Genomic DNA, 17,532 nt, shown 5'->3' with positions numbered 1-17,532 from the left:
CTTCGTGGCAGGATTGCACAGGATGTAACAAAACTCGTCACCAAGAGCGGAAACTTCGCACCAGCGAGAGAGGAGGAGGCCATTGCAGCAGTCCAATAGATCGACACGCCGGTGGCTGGGAAGGAAGGCGAATAAGGTGTCCATCGGAGGGCAGTTTTTCCCCAAGACACTGGTGAAGCGGACTTCTGTTTCCAGAGGTAACTCCCCATTGTCGCTCCGAGTGTAGAAGGAGCCGGCAAGGGTTTGAGGGAGCTTCCTGCGGTAATCGGGGTGGTCGATGAGGCTGAGCCAGTCCTTGGAGACGCACTTCAGGCGGCACACTGACCTTACAGGAACACACAACAGTATCTCGATGAGCAGGTCATCGGCGATAGTATCTCGATGAGTTTGCGATGGCTATACATAGAAAACAACAGCCCTGGTGTGCTTTATATACACACCTAGGAGCAGACCCAACGTGACTTGGTAAAGGACTCCATGATCTGGTAACCTAGACAAGTTACTACTCCTGGAACAAACTAGACCTGATTACAACATTTACTAGCAGGACACGGCACGCCGAATAGCTATATACTCCTAATTAACTAGTACGTGAGCAAGGTTTTGGTTACCAGTCGAAATTTCAAGATTTCCCATGGTTACCACGTATTTTCGTGCCCCTCGGTAAATCGTCATACCGAGCAAAAAATACCATTTTTTTAAAATTTTTGAATTTAAACACTCGATTTACAGTAAGGTATGTAGGGTCTAATTAATGCAATGAAAGTTGGTTATGGCATGTTGGTAGCAACCTAGTTCCTGTTTTGAGAGGTCTCTGGTTTGAATATTCGTTCATTTTCTTATTTGAATTCAAAATTCAACTATAAAATTCGCTCGAAATATTCTCGGTATTTGTCGGTATTTCTCGGTAACCGTGGTAACCACATTTATCAGTCCCCCTCGGTAAAATTACCTCATTCGGTAACCAAAACCTTGTACGTGAGTAACGTGTCTAGGTGTGGATTATTTCCAACACTGGACTTACTCCCGTGGCCGAGAGCAATCCGCCGACATGTACATGGCGGCGGTGGTGCTGTAGCGATAAGGCGGAACGGTATTGAAGCACTGCGACTAGGCTCCGGGCTTCGGTTTTCTTGCGTTAGCCAATGGTCGTCAGTTGGTCGCCGAATGTGCTAAATAATGAAGCTCTCTCGGGAATTCATCACTTTGGCGCATTCATGGCCTTCTTATGCCCGCATTAGCAGCCTGTTGCCTTCCTTTGTCACACATGGACACGTGCAAAATGACCTAACACAGCTGAAAAAAAAGATAACCTTCTAAATTCTCATGATAATTCCAAGGAAAATTTTTCTTGTTCTCAATCTCCTTTGTGACCGGGAATAAAAGTCCTGAACAACAATGCATTATGCCGTAAAATGAGCTACAGCAATGGGTTTATGATGAAACAAGAACAATTTTAGTTTTCTTTTTCGTCTCACAAGATGATTAAGGCAAAACCTTCTTTCCCTCGCCTCCGCCGGCAAGCCTATGGGTACGTCTCCACTTTGGCTGCCGCTCGAGTGGTTGATGGCGGGGAGGGCAATCATGGTGGCCTCGGCTCTGGCTAGTAGATAGGTTAGGGTTTTAGTCCTCGCGGGGCGAAGCTCGGACGGATGGTCACGCTTCTTCTTCCAGTCATTTTTTCAGGCTTCGGCATGTCTCAAGTTCATTTGCTGGGACAGATTAGACGGAGTTTCGGCGTAGAATCCTGTCAGCTCCTCGGGGCAGAGGTTTGACGATTAGGCCCGAAGGGGTGCAACCAACATCAGACGATGCAATGGCCCTAGAAAGAGTGCCACCAAACCGCCGGACACTGCACTCCCAGCTCAAACACGACCCTATGTCCTTGAAATAAAACCATCAACCAAACCACTAGAGACAACGGATTTCATCCATGTTTCTCCGTTCGTGTCCACTGCAACTAATGGCCATTGTCCGGTTTGAGACGGATACACTGTCATACTGCCCCCCCCCCCCCGAGTGCTCGTTAATGTCGTCGTACCAACTTAAATACAAGGAAATGCAATGCAGTGATTCTACAGCGTGTGGAATGGCCGAGAGCGGACCAAATGAATATATAATCCAAGCCGAGAGTGGAGTTACGTGAACAGCCGTCTGATGGAAAACAACTTCCACGTTCAGTTCAGAGAGCACTTTTTTCGTTGAGAATAAGTCCTTCCCTTTTGTGTGAACTCCCCAGTGGCGAATTAACAACTTGTGGGGCCCTATCTATTCAATCTCTCGAGCCCCAAGAAAACCCCCCTCTCCCTCGGACTCAATCTCTCTTTTGACTCTATATATGTGGGCACCTGTTCCGCGTTGAAGCCCAAACCGACAAGGCCAGCAGCACGACGCAATTCCCTGTGGCTGGATTGCATTCACACACAAGGCACACATTTTGAAAAATCAGTCTCAGAGAAATCAGTGACAATCCCCGCAGAATGATCCACCATTGCTCCAAACTTACAAGCATGAAGGCATCAGGGCACTCCAGCCAGAGTGAGGACGAAATTCAAGCAGGCACACCCTACTAAGCTGCTAAATTTACATAAGAACAGGTAAGATTGCAGCATTGTTCGAAGTCCTAGTTTTCCAAAGGTTTGCCAGCTCAAGGCAATCAATTGCCATGATGACCTTCTCAGCATGAATCTCCTGGAAGATGAACATCATCCCAGTACGCAAACGCCACAGCAGTAAGTTGAATTACCTCTCTTATTTAACAAATCAGAGTTGCTGGACTGGAGTGTATGTGGACAATTATAGTAAGACTAACATGGGAAGTGCACTGTGGCGACATCGCTTACTTTAATTTCTTTCAACCTACCTACGTGAACAAAATCCACTAACACAAAGACAATGACTTCCTAGTTTTCTGGAGCAGTTTTGTGTTAAAAGTTCCTACCAACAGGATGAACATTATGATCCACAATATTTCCTATTTGCTAAACAACAGCATTGTGGCTGTGATGTTATGCTAACAGCATAACCTATTTGAATCAGACAAGTAAATAGCACCAAAAGAAGTGACAATGTAATCAACCAAAGTGTATCACATCCTCTGATGTCCAGAACCATTGGTATAACAAATAAGTACATACAACAGAAAGTACATTGAACATTTGAATAAGCTAACTGAGAGAAATCAGCCACAACGCCCCCAGAACGAATCACCATTGCTCCAAACATAAAAGCATAGTAAACATCAGAACATTCAATCACAGGCCAAATCAAATGCAAGCAGACATACCAAACCCGATGCTCCATAGGCAATAGCACGAATAATTGACATCACTTGTGCAACGATTGTAACTCTTCATATAGCGGCACATATGGCAAATATGGTGGAGCGCCATTTTCAAGATTGCATATCACTTTGAGTTGCCGACGATCCATATCATAGCACATGAACGTTCTATCCCAGCCCAAGGTGCAGAAGATCAAGTTACATTCCGGATGAATTGCAATTCAACAAAAGTCCTCCTCAATGTCTACATCATGTCGCCCTCCAAGTAGATGTGAACTTTCAATGCTATGCTTCAGTATCCATTCTTTATTATTATAGTCTTCGAGAACATAAACTAGCAGTCGAACTACATGATCATCATTGTCATCTCTTCCAAAACCAGCATAATACAAGCAGCCCTGTGACTGCTGCATAAAACCATCATTCAGAGGAGGAACATGAGAGTATATCATTGTTCCCGCCTCCTTGTCGGCAGCTAGACACAAGGTATTGTGATTGACTTCGGCGAAAAAATGCAGACAACCATTAAGATATGCAGCTGAGTGAACACGAACGAGATCAATATCCCAGTACCATTTCTTCTCCTGATGAACCCACCTCTCGGTTTCCGATGAATAGACATATGAACAGACGTCCACACCCGGGAGACCAAATCCATTTAGTTGGTCCGTCAACAAAAACACATAGAAGTGGGGGGACACGGCTGGATCAAAACCTAAGTGCACAATACCCACCCAGCCGGCATGATCGCAATGCGGCAACTCAGTCCATTCCCCCGTGGCAGGATTGCACACGACGTAACGGCGCTTGCCAAGATGGGAAGATACGTCGTAGAGAAGGAGGCCATTGCAGCAGTCCAAAAGAAAGGCGTTTAGGCCGTTGGGCAGGAAGGTGAGACTGGTGCTACTGCGGCTCCCGGATAAATTGGTGAAAGGAAGAACTGGATGTACCAATTGCTCCTCCGTGGTGCTGCTGAAGAAGAAGCCGGTCAGGGTCCGGGGGAACTTCCGGCGGTAGGTGCGGTCGTTGATGAGGCCGAGCCAGTGCTTGGAGACGCACTTGAAGCGGCAGAGCGACCTGCCGGGCACGCGCGAGAGTATCTCGACGAGGAGGTCGTCGGTGAGTCTCTCGGCCGCCGTCTCGCTGCCGCTGGGAGGAGGAGAGGATGACCTGCACACAGAGATGGAGAAGAGGTCTGAGGGGATCGGGTGAAGAAGGGAGATGAAGGTCGCGACGATTCATGGCGATGTCTGCTCTGCGTACCTGATCCGAGTTGATTTGAGTCCGTCCTCCCACGGGCGAGCTCGATCCACCGGTGTGGACATGGCGGCGGCCGCAGCGCCGTCAAAAGCGGAGCAGGGGGGCGATGAAACCTAGGGGGGCGGGGGAGGGGATTTAAACCTACGCGACAGGGAAGGCTAATGGGCCGTCATTAGAATATTGGGCTAAGCAGTACATGTCACATTTCCACTAGACCCCTTTAGAAAATCAACCCTAAAAAAACATAAAAGTAGGAATATACACAAATATATTGGGCTAAACCTGACGGCAGCATTGTACTAATATCTCCCTGGGCGACAGCGCTCTCTCTTCTGTCTGAATCTAGCGAAGGAGAGAATAATATACAGAAAGAGGTTTTTGCTTTGCTTGTGGATGTGTTATTTCATGTAGGGAGGTGGTAGTTGTTCTGGCCTAATTAACCAGGTCATCGGCGACCAGCGCCTTCCACAACATATGGCTAGTTCTTTTTAGATTCCTCAGCTGGTTCTAGGTTTGTAGAATCAGAAACTGAAATGAAGTGGGTTTTGGCCCATAGATTCCTTGCTAACCGGCTGCCAGAATTCATATGTATGGTCAAAGCAAGCGAACCCAAGCTTACCGATATTTTGAGTGCCCATAGGTTTATGCAACATCCTTATGTGCACAAGAGTGCCCTCCTACATCAATCCACTTCTAAACCGCGAACAACAAAAGGGAGAAACGATCTCGTTCCTCCTGAACAATAGCGGCATCTACGACACCGTGAGGCAAGCGAATGAGAGGGGCGCGGCAACACAAAGGTGCAGGTTTCATTCTATACTTTTTGTTTCAGAAATGACGCAGAAACACTGTACTGATCGACTGAAGTACCTTGGAAAGTGAACGGCACTCTTTTAGTCGTCTGGAGCACTTTCTGCTCGGAAAACAAAATTCCTACATGTCCAGACCCTAGAGTGTCTTCTTACAGCCAAACCTTCCTTCTAATCAGTCCGTCTCTTCATAAACACTGGCGCTGTCCCTGATACAGAGAAGGGAGCAAATGACAAATGGCAGTGTTGGTTGCAGTTTGTCCTGGAGGCTCGAGACTGATATCCTTGCCCTGTATGAAAAATGGGAGACAAACTCGTTTATAAAATGGGAGAAAAACCTGAAGATATTTTTTTCCAAGGTATATGTTATTTACAGGTGGTGCCGTCTTTCACTCTTGTTGGTGGATCATTTACTTATATCTGAAAACATAAGCAGACATGGTAGAAGTAGGACAAACACTTGTTATTTCATTTTTTTACAGCAACAGCCACTCGTTGTTTGTGTTACAGGGCGTCCAAAGTCAACACTGTAAATTTGCATTGGGATAGTGGGGTGCATGTTGCAAAAAATGCTGACCAGACAACTAGAATTAACACTTTTTCTTTGACAGGAAATAAGTGAAACTACCATGAAAAGGGACACGACATTTCTTCTTCCAGACCTTGTTCAAATGCCCATCTCAACAAAAGTCACCGGCAAACTGGATGTCTTCAGTTTTAGATTAACAAACTTGTCTAGCAAAAGAATCAACATTATGATCCAATCACAGACTCTTGATGTTCTGCTAACGACATTTTCTATTCTAAACACGCCACAAAACTTATTAGCATCAACAGAAGTGACACCATGTTCATCCAAAGTGTTTCATAATCAACTAAGACATATATTAGAGCAAAGGTAAACTATTTCAGACATATGCGAGTAAAAGACAAGCAATCATTCGCTAGTTCTTTGTCAATAAGATGCTTATGATTTTGCCCAACTTAAAATGGAAGATACGAGCTTATGTTGCATGACCGTCATTGATCATGACTTATGCTAAAAGCAGGCATACATCGGCCAAGAAAACGCGAACCAAAGCCAAGCAGAAATACTGAAGATACTCCTCCATAGCATGGACAATTGACTACAACCATAGCCGTCAGGAAATATTTTCCTAAAGGTATTTCGTAATTTGCTGTCGGTTTTTAGCCGTGGGGAATAGTCCAGTTTATGGTAGTGTGAGGTCATGGATGTTCTTCATTTCATAGAGATGTCATGTGTGAAGTGATTGTAACTCTACATACAATGGCACATATGGTAGGCGTGGATAGCCATCATGATTGCAAATCACTTTGACTTGCCGACGGTGCATATCATAGCACAGTAATGTGGAAGCTGACCCCATGGTGAAGAGGATCAAGTTACATCATGGACGAATCACAATCCAACGGGAATCAACTGAATGAATTGTAAACCGGTCAGAATCAGTAACATTTGTCGCTCCAAATATATCTGTAGTTAAAATGGACATCCTCCAGCAATGCAAACACATAGAAGTGGGCAGACACAGCCGGATCAAAACCCAAACGCAGTGCTCGCACATTGTCAGCATGACTGATGTCCAGCAACTTGACCCACTCCTCCCTGGCAGGATTACACACGATATAGCAGAACTCATCATCCGGAGCAGAGAGGTCGTACCAGCGATAGAGGAGGAGGCCATTGCAGCAATCCAGTAGATCGACGTGCCAGGGGCTGCGCAGGAAGGTGAAAGAGGTGTTGACCGGAGGGCAGCATTTCCCCCAGACACCGGTAAAGCGGACTTCTGTTTTCAAAGGCAACTGCCCGTTGTCACTCCTAGTGTAGAAGAATCCGGCTAGGGTTTGAGGGAGCTTCCTGTGGTGATCGGGGTGGTCGATGAGGCCGAGGCAATGCTTGGAAACACACTTGAAGCGGCACAAAGACCTTGCCGAGACGCGTGAGAGGATCTCGACGAGAAGATCGTCGGCGAGCCTCTCGGCCGCCATGACACGAGTTTAGAGTTGAGACGCAACCTTCATCAGTGGAAACGGGAGCGATCCGACGGGACGAACATGGCGGCGCAAGATGGCTGGCGGTTTCGTCGAGCCTCAAGCGAGGAGCAAGGGGATTGAAACTTACGGCCACGAGCAAGGAACTTCGGTTTTCTTCTGTTAGGGGTTGGGCTGTCAATGGGTTGCGGGATGGGCCGTTAGTGTTTTTCTAAAGAAAACAAAACTCCGCTGCTCGTGTGGCTGAGGCACTGTGCATTCAAAGTTCAAGGACTTCTTTTAGCTTTTCTTGATAATCAAGGAAATTTTCTTCTTGTCAGTCTTGCACGAACATTCATGTTGATGCCAAGAGACGAGCTATGACAATAGGTCTACAACAATGTAAGAGCAAGTATAATTTGGTGACATAAGCAGGTTGTAAGGATTTAAATATAATATTGTTTCTGAGTTGGAAGAAAGAAAAGAGAAGCCGGCTGTCGCACAAACTCCAAGAAGGTTTGTGAGAGTGAAAGATGGGCCATGTGTTGACAAAATAGTACTTTCTTAAAGCCAAGTATTATATGTGTGGACTATTACATTGGAAATAGATGACGTGGCAACTAGTTATAGCCAGCAGCTGGCTATATCATCAACTATGCTCTAAGTATAGTACATTAGTTTGTATTGGAAGGCATGAATCTGCTAGACAAAGCAATGCGGCCACCTCGCATTATTTTAGTGTGATAGAATGGCCAAAATTGGTAAACTTATATGTGGTGTTAGAACTCATCACCCACAAAAGCAGTAAGGGGCTATTTGGTAGACTGCAGCAATTGCACCAGGCTGCATGAGGGAAACGAGTCAGACTGGTCGGGGTTTGCTAGAGAAAAAATGATGCAAGAAACAATCTCCATGGTTGTTAGTGGGGTTTAGTAGCAAGCATGATGTCTTGTTTCGTAGCGGCGGCTTCCTGCATGCGCTGTGAGAGGAGGATGCATCCTGGCACAGAAAAGAAGAGAATCTTTCTCACCTTGTGGTCTGCACAACCCTGCATTAGTGGAAACGGCTGATTCAGCCTTTCCTCCTTAGCCTGCCACGGAAATGCTTTAAACAATGTGTGATACAAGAATCCAATGCAATCCGAGCAATTAAACACCACTTGAAGCAAAAGATTCCTTCCACATGCAGTCTACCTACCACTATGCAGGCTACCAAATGACTCTACGTCAATGGCCCTTTTCCTATTAGTTGGATCCGTTTATGAGATGCAAATAGAGGATATGATTGCGTCTCAGTGACAATTAAAGCATAGTATACCAACTACCAACTCATCAACAAATCCTAGCTCCTTCCTCTCGTGCTTCTCATGTGCCGCCTCTCTCCCTTGCATCGCCATATCATCCTCGTGCATATCCTCCAGCCGATATGGCTCACGGCCATCCTCTCTCGCTCCTCTCTACTTCTACTTGCACAAGGTATGTTAGTTGTGTGTCCCCATCTCCTCTTGCCTTCAGGCGACCTCAACAAGTAGGATGGTAGAGGTTGGCGGTTCAATAAGCAATATGCTACAAATGGCTGCATTAACCTTATTGGCAAGAGAATCTACCTCAAAGGAAGATGTGGTGTCCTTCTGCCCTTTCCCATTAAGATTTACATAGTATAATCTTTTATGTTGGATTCCATATGTTTAACTGTTGGACATTTATACCTTTCATACTTTCTCTAGGCTTAAGAATCTATTGTGTGCACATTTGTTGGAGTCATTGTTTGTCAAGGTGGAATGTTAGTACATTCTTTAATGGCGTGGTTGGTAAAAAATGTTTTTATGATAGCTGATGTGACGCTCTGATGAATGTGATGTGAACATCATTGTAGCTCGATCTAATTTAATGGTGCTATGTGGATCTGCCACCGAATGTCATTCATGAGGATTGTGCGGGGTTGTCGGAGCATCCCGAAGTGGAAGTTTGGCAGTGACGATGACCTTCCTCCCTCATCAATCTTTATTGTATGTATGACATTTTCCTTCGCCATTCCGAGTCTTTGGTGGCAACTAACTCTTGTCAAAGTTTGGGTTCCTGCTTGTGCGGGCATGGTCATCATTTGTGTAGCTTCACACGCTAAAATTGTGCATGCGTATAGCTACTAGGATCATGGCAAGTTGCGGATCATAGCTACTAGGATTTAGTGGTGCTTCTCGAGTACCTAATCTCGAGTTTTGAGGTGGAAACCCTAGGTCTAACTCTAGTGGGTTATACCTAGCAATGATAGTGTTTTTGGGTCATTTGTCGTTACCTTTTTGAATGCATTGCTTAAAGTTGCCTTGACTTGATCTTCAGGATGAAAACCTAGGATGTGGCCTTTGGCACTGGCGGAGGCTCATGGAGGCCCCCCGGAGCCCCCCCCCCCCCTTCAAAACTCAAAAAGGAAATTTACTACTAAGCATCGGCCCAACTCAAGAATAAACTCCTCCCTCCTTCCACACACACACACACGGACGCACTCATCTCTTCTCCTTGAAGGTTTTTAGACCACAAGATCAAATCACCACATAAGGTGTATGTACATACGTGCAAGAGCTAGCACATAGGCACCACGATTGCTCTATAGTAGCATTGCTAGAGTTATATTGATGGTGCACCAGTAATAGGGCGACGCCTTGGTCCGCCGCGCCGTCCAACGCCCACCGCGACGCCTCGGTCCGCCGGGCTCTACAATGCCTGACGTGACGCCTTACCCCATTCCTGGGCTTGGGCGGCGCGGACACCCGCTGTGATGCATCCCCCTGCCTTGGCTTCTGCGGCGTTGACGCCGGCAGCAAGCAGCAGGGCATGCCCGGCGGTTCAGTGGAGGCAGGCAATGGATAAGTGGTGGAGGTGGCCGGTGGTGGCAAGGTTTTTTTTTTGCAGAAAAAACGAGACGTTATTCATCAGTAGCACACTTTAAGTAGGACTACTGGTTAATTTCTCAGAAATGCGGTGACTTTTTTTGCAAAAAGGCTGACTACGTACGGCCTGAAATAATAAGTGCTTTATTATTAGGGAAAGATTGATGGTGGCCTTTGGCCTTTTGTATTCTTGACTTTTGACATCCTCGTGTACATCATATATATGGTGGCTTTGACCTCCTAGTAATACAAATTGCATTATAACATGGTATCGAGCCTAGGTTCAGAGTTTTTTTGGCGTTGCAACTCACCACCTGATCCAACCTCGCACACTACCGTCACTTTTTTGCCAGTGGTTCATGTTTTCCTCTACTCCAGGCCGGCCTGATCCAGCGGCTCTCTCACCGAAATGCTCCAGGTCCACAACTCCACCTCCCACCTCCCGCCGAGGTTGCCGCCTTCACCTCCCGCCGCGTCTGCCGCGCCGACACCTCTCGTCGAGGCTGCCGTGCCCACTCCCGTCGAGGTCGCCACCTCCACCCCCTATCATGGCCGCCGCGCCTCCACCTTCCGCCGAGGTCGCCGCTTCCACCTCCCGCTGCGGCCGCCGCGCCTCCACCTCTTGTCGAGGCCGCCCTGCTCACCACCTGCCGCGCCCGCCGCCGGCTCCAGGCAAGGGCGCCCTCTCCACACCCTGACGCCGCCTCCAGTTGTGGGCGTCCTCTGGACACCCGGCCGCCCTTGCAAGCCTAGATCGGGACCCGCTCGCGATTCGGTTGCCCTCGATCGAGGCAGTGCCATTCTCGTCCTATGGATCGAGTGCCCTGGTCTTCGCTGCTGCTTTTGAAGTCAGCCCGCTGGCTATCTGCATCGCGCATGAGCACTAATACTTTGTTCGGCCCTTGATTCCGCTGTTTTGGGTCGATTCCACGGTTGTTTCTGAGTGTAAAAAATAAAGATAAGAAAATAGAGTAAAATGGATATGAGGTTTCTGTCCCTGCATCTGTGTCGCTGCCCACTGACTTCTGACAGTGTTCCCTATATTGATCCGTCCATCTCGCACGTGCATCGTCGCTCGGTGCTTGGTGCTAGTCTCTCTGTGACATTGTCTCCTACGACGTCTTAAGCGTATTCTTGACTTCTGGGATCCTCACGTACATCATATATATATGGTGGCTTTTACCTTCGAGTAATACAAGTTGCATTATAACAAGCACTAACACATATATACACCTGCACGTGAACTTGCCATGGGCTGATCGATTAGATGAATCGACTCTCTCAGCGGAGTCTCTCGGCAAGAACGGCAAAGGCGCAACACGAATCGGTGGATTGCAACAGGCTCTGCTTCTACTTGGTGCGCACCATTGCCGCCCGTCGATTGCCGAAATTTGAAGGAGACAGGACGAAAATGCAAGTAACCGAGAGAAACTGAGAGAAAGCAATATTTGTTATGAGACAGTGAGATGCATGTGTTTTGGGGCACATTTTACTTTGAGATTGAGAATCCCCCCTTGTTTGCTCGCCATGCTCCGCCACTGGCCTTTGGTGGTCGGATCTGTCTAGGAGATGCATAGCAACGAGAGGAGAGAGTGTGTCGACGTACCCTCATAGAGTGAAAATGGAAGCGTTTAGTAACGCGGTTGATGTGTGATGACCCATAAGTATAGGGGATCTATCGTAGTCCTTTCAATAAGTAAGTGTGTCGAACCCAACAAGGAGCAGAAGGAAATGAAAGCAGTTTCCAGCAAGGTATTCTCTACAAGTACTGAAACAAGTGGTAACAGATAGTTTTATGATAGGATAATTTGTAACGAGCAACAAGTAATAAAAGTAAATAAAGTGTAGCAAGGTGGCCCGATTCTTTTTGTAGCAAAGGACAAGCCTGGACAAACTCTTATATAGATAAAAGCGCTCCCGAGGAGACATGGGAATATCATCAAGCTAGTTTTCATCACGTTCATATGATTCGCGTTCGGTACTTTAATAATTTGGTATGTGGGTGGACCGGTGCTTGGGTACTGTCCTTACTTGGACAAGTATCCCACGTATGGTTAACCTCTATTGCAAGCATCCGCAACTACAACAAAAGTATTAAGGTAAACCTAACCATAACATGAAACATATGGAATCAAATCAGCCCCTTACGAAGCAACGCATAAACTAGGTTTTAAGCTTCTGTCACTCTAGCAACCCATCATCTACTTATTACTTCCCAATGCCTTCCTCTAGGCCCAAATAATGGTGAAGTGTCATGTAGTCGACGTTCACATAACACCATTAGAGGAGAGACAACATACATCTCATCAAAATATCGAATGAATACCAAATTCGCATGACTACTAATAGCAAGACTTCTCCCATGTCCTCAGGAACAAATGTAACTACTCATAAAGCATAAGCATGTTCATAATCAGAGGGGTATTAATATGCATATAGGATCTGAACATATGATCTTCCACCAAATAAACCAACTAGCATCAACTACAAGGAGTAATTAAAACTACTAGCAACCTACTAGCACCAATCCCGGACTTGGAGACAAGAATTGGATACAAGAGATGAACTAGGGTTTTGAGAGGAGATGGTGCTGATGAAGATGTTGATGGAGATTACCCTCTCCCGATGAGAGGAGCGTTGGTGATGACGATGGCGATGATTTCCCCGTCCGGGAGGGAAGTTTCCCCGGCAAAACAGCTCCACCAGAGCACTAGATTGGTTCCGCCTCGTGGCGGCGGAGTTTCGTCCGAGAAGATGGCTTGTTATTTTTTTCCCATCGAAAGACTTCATATAGCAGAAGATGGCCACCGGAGGACCACCAGGGGGCCCACGAGGTAGGGGGTAGGACGCGCCTCCCACCCTCGTGGGCAGGGTGTGGCCTCCCTGGTGAATCTCTTCCGCTGAGTATTTTTTATATATTCTGAAAACGTCTTCCGTGAAGTTTCAGGACTTTTGGAGCTGTACAGAATAGGTCTCTAATATTTGCTCCTTTTCCAGCCCAGAATCCCAGCTGTCGGCATTCTCCTTCTTTATATAAACCTTGTAAAATAAGAGAGAATAGGCATAAGTATTATGACATAATGTGTAATAACAGCCCATAATGCAATAAATATCGATATAAAAGCATGATGCAAAATGGACGTATCAACTCCTCCAAGCTTAGACCTCGCTTGTCCTCAAGCGAAAAGCCGAAATCGAAAAATATGTCCACAAGTTTAGAGATAGAGATGTCGATAAAAAAAATATGGACATGAGGGCATCATGATCATTCTTAGAACAACAACTTATATAATTCTTGTCATATGATTTTTTATGCTAGAGTAATAATTCAATCACAATTTCAAGTATGAATCGTAAACTTCATTGAAAACTAACAAACAATAATCTCAGTCATTGGAGCAATTGCAATTTATCATAACATAGGAAAGAGTGAATGTATAAGAGCTTTTCAGCAGGTCCACATACTCAACTACCATATAGTCTTTCACAATTGCTGACACTCACGCAATACTTATGGGTATAGAGTTCTAGTCGGACACAGAGAAAGCTAGGGGCTTATAGTTTTGCCTCCCAACGTTTTACCTCAAGGGTAATGTCAAAAATAATAGTTCATAAAAACTCACATCCAATTAGCCATATATACCAGGATCTTTCCAACATACTTTGCTTGAAAAAAGATAAAATGTAAAAAGGATGGGTGAAGATCACCATGACTCGTATGCAATGTAGGAGATAAAAGTAAAAGATAGGCCCTTCGCAGAGGGAAGCAGAGGTTGTCATGCGCTTTTATAGTTGGATGCACAAAATCTTAATGCGAAAGAATGTCATTTTATATTGCCACTTGTGATATGGACCTTTATTATGCAGTTTGTCGCTTTTATTTCTTCCATATCACACGATCGTATAAAGCTTATTTCTCCCACACTAATAAGTCATACATATTTAGAGAGCAATTTTTATTGCTTGCACCGATGACAACTTACTTGGAGGATCTTACTCAATCCATAGGTAGATATGGTGGACTCTCATGGCAAGACTGGTTTTAAGGGTATTTGGAAGCACAAGTAGTATCTCTACTTGGTGCGATGAATTTGGCTAGCATGAGGGAGACAGGCAAGCTCAACCATGTTGGATGATCCATGAAAATATAATTTATCTCAAATGTAAGAAAACATAACCCATTACATTGTCTTCCTTGTCCAACGTCAACTCTTTAGCATGTCATATTTTAATGAGTGCTCACAATCATAAAAGATGTCCAAGATAGTATATTTATATGTGAAGACCTCTCTTTCTTTATTACTTCCTATTAATTGCAACGATGACCAAAACTATGTTTGTCAACCCTCAACAACTTTTATTCATCATACTTTCTCTATGTGAGCTCATCACTCTCGAGAAGATTCACATGATCTCTTTATTTCTTTTTATTTCTTTCTTTTTTCTTTTTTGTTCCCTTAGGATCATGGAAAAATAATCAAGCCATTGACTCAACACTAATCTTTATTATATAGCTCACCGACTCGATTACATAGAACAACTATAAGCAAAACTCACAACTAGATCATACTAAGACTTTTATTCTACTAGATCAAGATATTACCAAAAGGACCGAACTAAGAAAAACAGTAAAGATAGAAGTGATGGTGATACGATACCGGGCACTCCCCCAAGCTTGGCAGTTGCCAAGTGTAGTGCCCATACCCATGTGATTATGTCTCTATTTTCAGGGATGGTGATGTGATAATCTTGGCTATGATGCCCCTCAGGATACGATTCTCCTCCTCGAGCTTATTGATTTGCTGCTTGAGGTCCATTATTTCCTTTCGGAGTTTTGCTGTAATAGCCAAAGCTCCCTACACCCAAGGGTGCTGCATAGCTGCGGGAGAACCAATTACACTCTTTTTCATATTCTCATAAGAAAGAAATCTAACATTGGAAGGGATAACCGAGTTTGGAATAGCCGAGCTCTGCAGTTCTCCCATTGTGAATCCAGCTCGGAAGCGGGAAGTGACTTCTTGATCCTCTTCCATGGCATCTATCCTCTTCAAGTCAGCCTCCATCTCTTCCTCCGTTGCTGGCCCAAGGAGTTCAACATTATTGTTTGTCATTGATCTCGGTGCCGGATGAGACACCCGGCTCTTCCCGACTGACTCTTGCGAAGACATCTTGCTCTAATCTGCAGCAACAACAGCTCGAAACACAAACAGAGGGTAATGGCGTGATACGGGAGTCAAAACCCCTGGGAGATTATATAATGAATTTTTACCGACCAAAATACGTGTCATGTACGAAAACGGAGTCCGGAGAGCACACAAGGTGCCCACGAGGTAGGGGGCACGCCCAGGGGGTAGGGCGCGCCCTCCACCCTCGTGGAGCCCTCGTGTCCTTCCCGGACTGCTTCATATTTTTCTATTTTTCTAAATATTCCAAAACGGAGAAATATTGCCTTAAAAACTTCTTTGGAGTCGGTTTACTTACCGTACCACATACCTATTCCTTTTGGGAGTCTGAAACGTTCCGGAAAGTGTCCCTTATGTATTCCTCCGGGGTTATAGTTTCAATAACATTGATTTCAACATTTATGGGATTACCTGAGATATAATGTTTGATTCTTTGACCGTTCACCACCTTCGGATTCGTGCCTTCGAAGTTGTTGATTTTTATGGCACCGGAACAATAGACCTCATCGATAACGTAAGGGCCTTTCTATTTAGAGAGAAGTTTTCCCACAAAAAATCTTAAACGAGAGTTGTATAGCAATACATAGTCACCTACATTAAACTCACGCTTTTGTATCCTTTTATCATGCCATATTTTAACTTTTTCTTTAAACAACTTGGAATTTCCGTAGGCTTGAGTTCTCCATTCATCGAGTGAGCTAATATCAAATAACCTGTTCTCACCGGCAAGTTTAAAATCATAATTGAGCTCTTTAATAGCCCAATATGCCTTGTGTTCTAGTTCGAGAGGTAAGTGGCATGCTTTTCCATAAACCATTTTATACAGAGACATACTCATAGGATTTTTATATGCAGTTCTATAGGCCCATAATGCATCATCAAGTTTCTTGGACCAATTCTTTCTAGATCTATTAACAGTCTTTTGCAAAATTAATTTGATCTCTCTATTACTCAATTCTACTTGACCACTAGACTGAGGATGATAAGGAGATGCAATTCTATGATTAACATCATATTTAGCAAGCATTTTATGGAAAGCACCATGAATAAAATGTGAACCACCATCAGTCATTAAATATCTAGGGACTCCAAATCTTGGAAAAATAACTTCTTTAAGCATTTTAATAGAAGTGTTATGATCAGCACTACTAGTTGGAATAGCTTCTACCCACTTAGTAACATAATCAACAGCAACTAAAATATGTGTATATCCATTAGAGGAAGGAAAAGGTCCCATATAGTCAAAGCCCCAAACATCAAATGGTTCAATAACGAGTGAATAGTTCATAGGCATTTCTTGACGTCTACTAATATTACCAATTCTTTGACATTCATCACAAGATAAAATAAACTTACGGGCATCCTTGAAGAGAGTAGGCCAATAAAAACCAGATTGCAATACCTTATGTGCAGTTTTATCTCCAGCATGGTGTCCTCCATAAGCTTCGGAGTGACACTTGCGTAGGATCTGTTCCTATTCATGCTCAGGTACACAACGTCTAATAACACCATCTACTCCTTTATAAAGATGTGGGTCATCCCAAAAGTAATGCCTCAAATCATAGAAGAACTTTTTCTTTTGCTGGTATGTGAAACTAGGTGGTATAAACATAGCAACAATGTAATTAGCATAATTAGCATACCATGGAGCAGTATGAGAAGCATTTATGACATTTAATTGCTCGTCTGGAAAGCTATCATCAATAGGTAGTGGGTCATCAAGCACATTTTCTAACCTAGACAAGTTGTCTGCAACGGGGTTCTCAGCTCCCTTTCTATCAACGATATGTAAGTCAAATTCTTGTAGCAAGAGAACCCATCTAATAAGTCTAGGTTTAGCATCTTTCTTTTCCATGAGATATTTAATAGCAGCATGATCAGTGTGAATTGTTACTTTAGAATCAACAATATAAGGTCTGAACTTATCACAAGCAAATACAACTGCTAAGAATTCTTTTTCAGTGGTAGCATAATTTCTTTGAGCATTGTCTAGGGTTTTACTAGCATATTGAATAACATTTAATTTATTATCAACTCTTTGTCCTAGAACAGCACCTACAGCATAATCACTAGCATCACACATAATTTCAAAGGGTAAATTCCAATCAGGTGGTTGAA

The 17,532-nt window shown here is 44.5% G+C and overlaps 1 protein-coding gene across 1 annotated transcript; it reads right to left on the bottom strand.

The window, feature by feature from the left end:
• Positions 1–3,188: 3,188 nt before the first annotated feature.
• LOC123154712 (F-box protein At5g07610-like) lies at positions 3,189–4,645 on the bottom strand. The gene is made up of 2 exons (XM_044573363.1): positions 4,547–4,645; positions 3,189–4,453 (listed from the first exon to the last, which is right to left on the bottom strand). The coding sequence occupies exons 1-2, from the start codon at positions 4,606–4,608 to the stop codon at positions 3,505–3,507; spliced, it is 1,011 nt and encodes a 336-aa protein (XP_044429298.1). The 5' UTR covers positions 4,609–4,645; the 3' UTR covers positions 3,189–3,504.
• Between the last annotated feature and the right edge of the window lie 12,887 nt (positions 4,646–17,532).

The sequence above is a fragment of the Triticum aestivum genome, chromosome 7A (assembly GCF_018294505.1).
Source record: "Triticum aestivum cultivar Chinese Spring chromosome 7A, IWGSC CS RefSeq v2.1, whole genome shotgun sequence".
NCBI lineage: Eukaryota > Viridiplantae > Streptophyta > Magnoliopsida > Poales > Poaceae > Triticum > Triticum aestivum.
Note: the sequence above shows the minus strand (reverse complement) of the source record. Positions and strands in the feature narration are given on the sequence as shown.